Source organism: Armigeres subalbatus, chromosome 2 (assembly GCF_024139115.2).
Source record: "Armigeres subalbatus isolate Guangzhou_Male chromosome 2, GZ_Asu_2, whole genome shotgun sequence".
NCBI lineage: Eukaryota > Metazoa > Arthropoda > Insecta > Diptera > Culicidae > Armigeres > Armigeres subalbatus.
Window position 1 is genome coordinate 409,675,863 of NC_085140.1, and position 8,716 is coordinate 409,684,578.

The 8,716-nt window shown below is 37.4% G+C and overlaps 1 protein-coding gene across 2 annotated transcripts; it reads right to left on the minus strand.

The window, feature by feature from the left end:
- Positions 1–319: 319 nt before the first annotated feature.
- Positions 320–1,513, minus strand: LOC134213367 (trypsin-1-like). Of its 2 annotated transcripts, none has more exons than XM_062692373.1 (3): positions 1,359–1,513; positions 826–1,301; positions 320–760 (listed from the first exon to the last, which is right to left on the minus strand). In XM_062692373.1, the coding sequence occupies exons 1-3, from the start codon at positions 1,411–1,413 to the stop codon at positions 464–466; spliced, it is 828 nt and encodes a 275-aa protein (XP_062548357.1). In that variant the 5' UTR covers positions 1,414–1,513; the 3' UTR covers positions 320–463. The 2 variants fall into 2 exon arrangements, with proteins under 2 accessions (XP_062548357.1, XP_062548358.1); XM_062692374.1 differs by having other exon boundaries at positions 826–1,292; positions 1,359–1,476.
- Between the last annotated feature and the right edge of the window lie 7,203 nt (positions 1,514–8,716).

Sequence of the window (8,716 nt, forward strand, 5' to 3'; positions counted from 1 at the left end):
TTTAGTAATTACTCGACATGGTGAGGATTTATGCAAATGTCTTTTTTTACATTTCCACAGTACCTACATAGCACTACCACTGTATCTTGTGTCACAATGGTATACAATGCTCAGAGAGTTGAGGGCCTTTCACACTACAAAATTCCTGACCAGACCGAGAATTAAACTTGTCGTCTCCGTATTGGTAATCTAAAGCCATTTCTAAGCTGTCTGGAGAACCGTGTGTTTCCGAGAAACCATTATTTTGAAAAGCCGCAGGATGTGTCCCGTGTTCTGCCAGACACTGGTTTAATGTGTTACTAAATTGAAATCATTATACTTAACGGTGATTTACGAGTGCTTTATTCTCCGTTCTTCATTATTAGTTCAATATAACAAACTCGCTACACAATCCGTGATCGGGACCCATTGAATTGCACGCATTGATCGACATGAATGATTCGCGTAAGTATGTTTGAGCCCACTAAACACCGCTATTACTGCGAATCCAGTCACGTGCAGCGGCCACCCGAGAGTAGACGCCCGGATAGTTGGGTTGGGCACAGCCCAAACCCCACGATACGACTCCGACCAGCTTTCCGTTGGCCACCAGAGGACCACCAGAATCTCCCTGACAGGCGTCCTTGCCACCCTGTTGAAAACCGGCGCAAATCATGCGATCTGTTACACCACCATACAAACGGTATGCTTGATTGCACTGTTGTTGGTTGTAGGATGGAACGTAGGCCGCACGAAGCTTGTCACGAGATTGGGTTATGCTCTGCAAACATAAAAAAAATACAATTAAAATGACGAACAGTATTAAAATTTCCTAGGGTTTCGAACCTGGGTGTTTCCCCAGCCAGAGACCTCACAAAGTGTACCATCTGGGAGGGATTCATCCTGCTCGGGCAGGGTAATGACGTGAGAACTATTGTTCAAGGACAACGTCTTTGCAAGCTGCAGTAGAGAGTAATCATAATCGATCGTACTGTAGCTGAACTGCGGATGCTGGACTATGCGACTGATGGCAATTACTTGACCACCGGAGGCATGTTTGGTGGATCCTACTCTAACACGTAGATTCGACACGGAGGCTCCATCCGTGCAATGTGCCGCCGTAAGTACCCATTTGGAGGATATGATCGATCCACCACAGATGTGACTACCTCGTGACTGGAGGGATACCTGATGAGGAGCATCGGTAATGTCAATTTCATAACCACCCACAATGCGATTTCCCCTCGGTGATTCTATTTCACCGGACTGTTCGTAGTGTGGTCTTGGAAGAATTGACAATAGTGCATCACTTTCTGGAAGAACTAAAACACTTTCATCAATTATGAAACAATTGGATTGAATTCAGTTTTTTCTCTCACCGCTGCCATATGCTGACGCCAACAGGACACTTACAAGGATGCACAATCGCGACATTTTGAAATCTTATTCTCCTATAACAGTTGAAGATAACCTGCGGTCGTACAAATCACCCATTTCGCTTTTATACGTCTCGAAAGAAAAATAAAGCCAAGTATCAATTGGGATCACGTTATCAGATTATTTTATCAGAAGCGTGCCAATAAAAGCAAACTTGTAACTTACACTAGACTGACTCAATTTTCAGCAAATGGAATGATTAGCTTCCATGGGGCATAGCTATTATGCTCATTTTTATGGTCAAGGGGAAATGTTTCATTCTTCATATCTCACGTTAACAAATTATTCTTTTCTCGAAATAAAGGAATCAAGCACACATTTCTTCGCATTTTTCTGTGGGTAGAAACATTATTTTTATTTCTTTGCTTCAAATACGATGAACTATTCAAAAATGTTTACGATAGATTTTTGGCACAACTAAGAGATAAGAGATTTATAAGAGATTTTAAGCCTTTTTCGGGAATGGGATCGCTGACGCTGCCGGATAAACATAAGTACCGTTACTATTTGAATCATTTGTTTAGGAAATTTCAAATGTAACATCTTTGGCCAAAATGAGAAATTCGAATTCTAGCATTAGCAGAGCATAGCATTGAACATTTGCACAAATCGTAGATGAAGTTGCAGAGATAAACATATCCACTGTCATTGCAGATTTTGTCCCAATCTTCAATTAAGTGGACCCGATTTTCACCACACTACTGGCCACGTCCTTACAAGTGTTTTTAGTTTTTAATAGTCCTGTCATCTGCTTAAGAAAACGCTCAGAACCGAAACAGTTTTTACAAATGAAGGAGCTTATAAAAAGGGCAAAATATAGAAGTTATGATACAGTGATATCCCGATATTATCACATCCCTGAATTTTGGGTTAATAAAATAGAAAATGCGACAAAATTTAAAAAAAAAATTGGTTTTTTCAATTTGTTTAACAAATATGAATCAGTTTTGCCTTGGGAAGGCAAAATACGTGAACGGAGCCCATAATTTCTTGTCGAAAAGACTTACAAAACTTTTGACAGGTACTCAGAAGTGATTCATAGTCAACCAGAGGCGGTGAAAATTATTTCATTAAAATAATTGTTGTTTGCGGCATTATTTACAAAAATAAAAACGACTTCGTAGAGCAATCATGGAGTACTGCTTGCAGTTTTGATATGTAAAAAAGAAATCTGAAGATTCGGTACCAATTAGTCAAAAACAATTTTTGTTGCTTTCTCGGAATTGTGTGAAATTGATATATGCAGTTTATTCAACAATAGACAATGTTGAAAAGCTTCTAACAAAGGAAATATATTTGGAGTCTATAAACTATATATCTTCTACTTTTAGAAAGTAGATAGATATTTAACAAAACGCATATCTTATTTTCTTGTGCCAGCAGACCAAGAAGGAAACATCAAGCAATGTTATTAAAAGTTATTAAAAAGGCGCTAATTATTGAAAAAAAGGAAGTTGGCAAAAACGGGAAAGCTGCATTGACTTCCATGTAAATTTATATTAATTAAGGGCAAGGATGTTAACGATCATTCAGTAATTTGCGTTCGATCATTTAGTAGTTTGTCAATAACACATTCCAGAAGCTGAATTTCAAAATATGTTGTATGGTGGACTTCTAGTGCGAAGGTTTTTCTTCAACTCTGCCTAATGGTTCGTTGTTTGAATTCCACTAGTAACGGAGTTATAGCTATAGTTTCAGTAACTTAGACTAAATGATAACAAAATTCCAATCATTTAGTAGCAACTAGCGCTCTAACTCCGTTATTATTTGAATTCTAATAATGTACCATTAGGCAAAGTTGTAGAAAAACCTTCGCACTAGAAGTCCACATATTTTGAAATTCAGCTTCTGGAATGTGTTATTTACAAACTACTAAATGATCGAACGCAAATTACTGAATGATCGTTAACATCCTTGATTACGGGAAGTTAACTCACGAACGGAGTCACCGATTTGCAAGATTTGTTTTCATACAATAAAGTAGAATATTCGCTAGAAAAATTATTATAGGTGTATCAGTTCGACCGATAATGACAGTTTGATCATTACTGTTTGTAAAACTTAGCGTAGCAAATGCTGACAACAATCTCCTTCACATTTGTTGAGAATAATTAACTAGTGCAGAACTAGTATCAAAAAGAGTTCTGGGGAACTTTTTAAAAATTTCGCATGCTTTTATTTCTGATTCAGTCTAAAGCATACGCTTCTGTTGACTTTATTGAAGTCTACACGATACGCAACAACAATTGATTCATGTCGGAGACAGTTGTAAAACTAAGCAAATTTGCTTCCTGTTAACGTAAAATAATTGTTTTTAGAGTGGAAGATTTGAATTGATTTGATTAGCACAAAAAAGTACACAAAGGTGGCGAAACGAAACTCATTCAATTTGACGTCAATTGTTGGCAAACTACCTACTTATAAGGGCACAATATAGCTTGGAATTCCCAGAATGTAAGACATTTGTCTAGGTTTAAGGACACAGTTGGAAAAGTACCATGATGGCAGTCAGTATGGCACCCATCTGCTAACGGGTCTCCACCAGCTAACCCCCAAATTTATTTCTAGAGTTAACATACTGAAAATACCCAAAAATCAGATTTATCCACTACCCAATCGAATGATGCATTTTTCGTTTATTAAAGAATTAAATCTAAAATAACAATTAAGGGAAAATCCATTAATTACGTAACGCAAAAATTGGGCATTTTCAACCCCCCTCCCCTATGTCACACTTTTGTTAGAAACATCTGAAATTTTTGTATGGACCGTCACACTTCGCTCAACCCCCCCTCCCCCCTCTGAGCGTTACGTAATTTGTGGACGTTCCCTAAGGGGAATAACCTTTTTTTGCAATTCCTGATCATAATGCCATGGTGTTCCCGTGACCGTTATTAAAAAGAAATTTCTCGATCAAAACTAATACCTGGAGCCGAATTCTGGGGCTCTACTGCATCTCCGGGTGGAATTTGAAAAAAATCGTAGGGCCCGTTTTGGAGTTACGCCCTTTTTAAGCCGTAACTGTTATATATCGAAGAAATGCACAGGATTCTGTTTCAGCATGATTTACATTTTCTCAGTTTTGACCCCATCTAAAATGTTTATCGTAGGTATATGAATAACCATCTGATTTTTCTCTGGGTTATCTAGGAGTTTTAGAACAAGTTGCATGGATTTTGGTCAAAAATTGAGGCTACAAGATCCAAAATACGATTGAAACAAAATCGTGTAAAAACAGAATTCTGTGTATAACATCTCGTCAAATACATATTTTTCAACTACCAAGTTGTCGTCAGCGATAAAAATAGTTTTTTTTAATCAACCAATAGAATTCTATACAAAAGTGTTGACTACGACTATAAGTAAAATAAGGTTTATCTAAGAAGCTTTAAAAATTAAGATAAGCTTCATCTTATTTTACATTCTATTCTAGCCAACTAAGTATGATTAATCCTATTTATTCATGATTAAACTAAATGGACAATATTTAATGCGCACATGCCCTTTTTTCGCAATAAATTTCAGCTTGCAAAGGTTGGGTTTTATACAACTACGACGTATTTAATGTTATATATTATGGTCTACATGTGGCGTTAAAGTTGCAGTGGACGGAAACCGATATAAGCTCATTGTGCCATCCCTGCCCATGGCCGAATGTATAAAAAATTCCTTTTATATGAAACTTTGTGATATGATGTTTGGAGGTCTTCGGAAGATCCAAACTTTCCTAGGAGACTACGAACTTATCAATTGCGACATAGAATCCAAGTGGAAGTTTGTGTGAAAAGCAAGAATTGCAAACATGTTGAAAATGCTTCAAAACCTTTAAACAAAATCACAGATGTTATTCACATAGGGAATTTATTCCATTATTAATAACATGCTCTAATGACACCGCCAATTTCAGATTTAGAGAAATGAAATATTAGAAAGGTGTCACATGTTTATATAAAAACAAAATTGTGCATAACATGTAAACAAAGTTATTAACAAATTAGTTCCATGACATCGAAATGGCATTTCCCGTCACTGTTCATATACCAATAACTTTCGCGAAATGGATGCTTTCAACGGATCTGTGTCATTTTTTAATGCTCTCGTGCATGCTAACTGATGTAATGAATTCAAGAAACAGTATATATATATATATATATATATATATATATATATATATATATATATATATATATATATATATATATATATATATATATATATATATATATATATATATATATATAATTCAATTTGTTCTGTACTAATCCATACTATACTCCATCCATACTTACGTCAGCAAACTTTCGCAAATCCGCATTTTTTCACAAAAATCGCAGCATCGAGAAGATCGTGGTATGCCCAGTAAGGCCGTTTATACGCTTAAGGTCACTCCTGACGGAATCCAAGTATCAAAGTGCTTGCGTTTTCGGGGGCACACCACTCGATACGGAGGCGGTGCACAACTGTCATTTTTGTTGATTTAGCTTTGCTGCGCCGCAGCATGCGTGAAAAAAATAAAAATGACAGTTGTACGTTGCTTCCGTATCGAGTGATGTGCCCCCGAAAACGCGAGCACTTTGAAATTTGGATTCCGTCAGGAGTGACCTTAACGAACCTTTAAGGTGTCAGACATAACCCTGCTCCTTAAATCCATGAACCTGCCCAGTTCGTTTTAACACTGCACTTTATGTAACGTTAACAAATGAAGAGTTCACGTGATGCGAGAAGAGGAGGACACACTTCTACAATATTGAATCACTGTCCTTGCTGGAAATGAGAAGTATTTTTACGCAGCATGTCCGACTTTTTCAATTTTTATTAGAACCTGTATCGCGGCCACAGTCATCACAAATATTGTCAGTAGTCCTGGCCCAGGGAATTGTCGCGATTGTCAGTGACACCTGACAAGATACATAAAAATATGGTCAGCCAAAAAAAACTTGTCAACTTCCAGTTTTCCGTCGCACGACTGGATTCCCACGACCAGATGACAACTTTATCCAACCGCGACAATTTGCTTTTGTTGTATGTCTTGTTAGAGCACACATCTGCGACAAAAGTGTGACAACGCATACACTTTCGACTCTGTGCACGACACAACATTGGTCCAGAAAGTAAGTTATGTCGCATCTTCTGGTTATCCATCTGCGTGGAGGAGCAATTGCAGCGAACAAATTTGATATATCATACCGAAAAGAGCACTTTATAATTAATTATTTCTTTGTTCTCTTGACAGATTTTCTGTTTAGAAATAAGAAATTTTATTCAATTTTTGCATTGTTATGTACCCAATAATACATAAACAAAAAAAAAAGTGTCTCTTGCATAGAGAAAGATCTCCCAGTGTCGAATAACTGAGCCATTTAACGCAACGCAAGTTTGATCGCTTTTCACGCACGCGGTTTATGGAGTTTTCGTGCTTTTCAAGCGGGTTTTGGATTAATGCGGTATTTTAAACCGATTTTGTTCCGTGGTTTTGAAAAAAAAAATCGGAGCGTACGAAACAACGATTTTTGATAAAGTCGTTTTTACGCGGTTTTTGTGATTTACGTGGTTTTGGCTTACGCAGTAACGAGGCGAACCGGTCCAGGGCCGAAAACCTCATTAATAAAGATACAAAAAAAAAAAAAAAAAAAAAAACTTACGCAGTACACTGCCGTTATACGCATAACTGTCCCATGTACATAGGAAATCCCAGCAAACATGGACAAATATGCGTATGACGGCAGTACAATCTTCCGCGTAAATATCGACTTCAGTGGATTTTGACCGGTACACCGTTTGTAGCAATTGGCTGATAGACGGTTAGTTGACTGCAATATTTTATGTATAAGAGAAATACGGAATTTTATTTAAGCGTATATCCTACATTAGGGGCAATTAAGGAATATTTTTAAGGAATATAAATTTAAATCGCTAGGCACGCACTGTTGTGGGGGCGTACACTTATTACGGTGCATTTTTCTGTGTTTTTCGAACCCCCCTCCCCATGTAAAATTGTTTTCTTACACATTATTTTTTATTCATATGGAAAGTAAGAAAATGATAGTACTCCCCCCATAAGTCCTTACGTAATAAGTGTATGTACGGTCATAAAACGCTCATGCGGGCTTGTTTATGCTATGTACAGCGCATGTTTTTTGGTTTATGTTGTTCAAAATACAACAGCTTGTGTGCTCGAGTGTTAATGGCCCGCTTAAAAGATTTCCGGATATGGGGCCGTTCAAAAATTACGTCTAAGGTTTGAAGGGGGAAGGGGGGTCAGAGTTTTGTGACAGGGGGGAGGGGGTTTGTCTTATGTGACGTCCATCCACAAGAAAATATACTGAAAGCATTTTAGGAACAATTTGCATTTTAAAAACATATTCAAACTGTTAGTAAGGGACATAACTCATTATGTTATTGTAAAAATAGTGTACGAAAAAGAAAAACCAAAATAATCGCCAAAATAAAAATGACACATGTACGTACAGGGGGAGGGGGAGTCAATGATTTGTGACAGTTTGTGACAGGAGGGGGGAGGGGGTTGAAAATGCCGAAAAACGATGGACGTAATTTTTGAACGATCCCTATAGATCAATTCAAACCATTCGTGATTTTTAAACATACATTTTAAATATGTAATTAAATGACGCATTTTGGTTAAATAGGAGGAGGACTAAAATCACCAAAATTCGACACCTTATTATTATGCCGTACATATTAGCCGGCTTCAACTGCTGTAAAACCCATAATGACAACATTTTGCTGACAACGACAACAATTTTTGTCGCGACAAAATTCGAAAGTGACATGACGAACTTTTTTGTCAATAACCATGACAACTATTCTAATCCGTCTGGTTGTGCAAAACCTTAGTCGTGATGGAAAGCGTCACACGACAAATATATCGTAACAAAATAAGTATGTGACAAGATTCAAAATGTCTTGTCGGAGCGAGAGACCAGTAGTACGCTGTATCGAGCTACGTTGGTTAGGTTGTGTTGTCTAGTTGGAGGTGACTGTTTTCTCTTTGGTTTTGTCGCATGGTTTTTCTGTATGAAGGTGACAAATCCCAGGCCTGGTCCTGGGTATGCCGCTCTCAAGTGTCTCTCGCGTTGTGGACATGGATTTACTTAGGAATAAGCTATTATCAGGTTTATAAACTTATGGTCACCTGTAATAACGTAGTCAAAATCGTTTAACTTTAACAAGCTGTTCCATATCAACAAGGTTCGAATTTTTCAGGCAACTATGGATCCAAAGACAGCACTTGTAGCCAATTGTCACCACTAGCCCTAAATGTACGAATTTTAGATTTTGA

What these genes read in the sequence shown, in the direction of transcription:
- LOC134213367 (XM_062692373.1), bottom strand. Translation starts at nt 1,413, where the DNA reads ATGTCGCGATTGTGCATCCTTGTAAGTGTCCTGTTGGCGTCAGCATAT. An exon ending in GGCGTCAGCATATGGCAGCG is followed by an intron (nt 1,302 to 1,358) that starts GTGAGAGAAAAA and finishes AAAGTGTTTTAG; the next exon opens with TTCTTCCAGAAAGTGATGCA. An exon ending in CTGGCTGGGGAAACACCCAG is followed by an intron (nt 761 to 825) that starts GTTCGAAACCCT and finishes TTATGTTTGCAG; the next exon opens with AGCATAACCCAATCTCGTGA.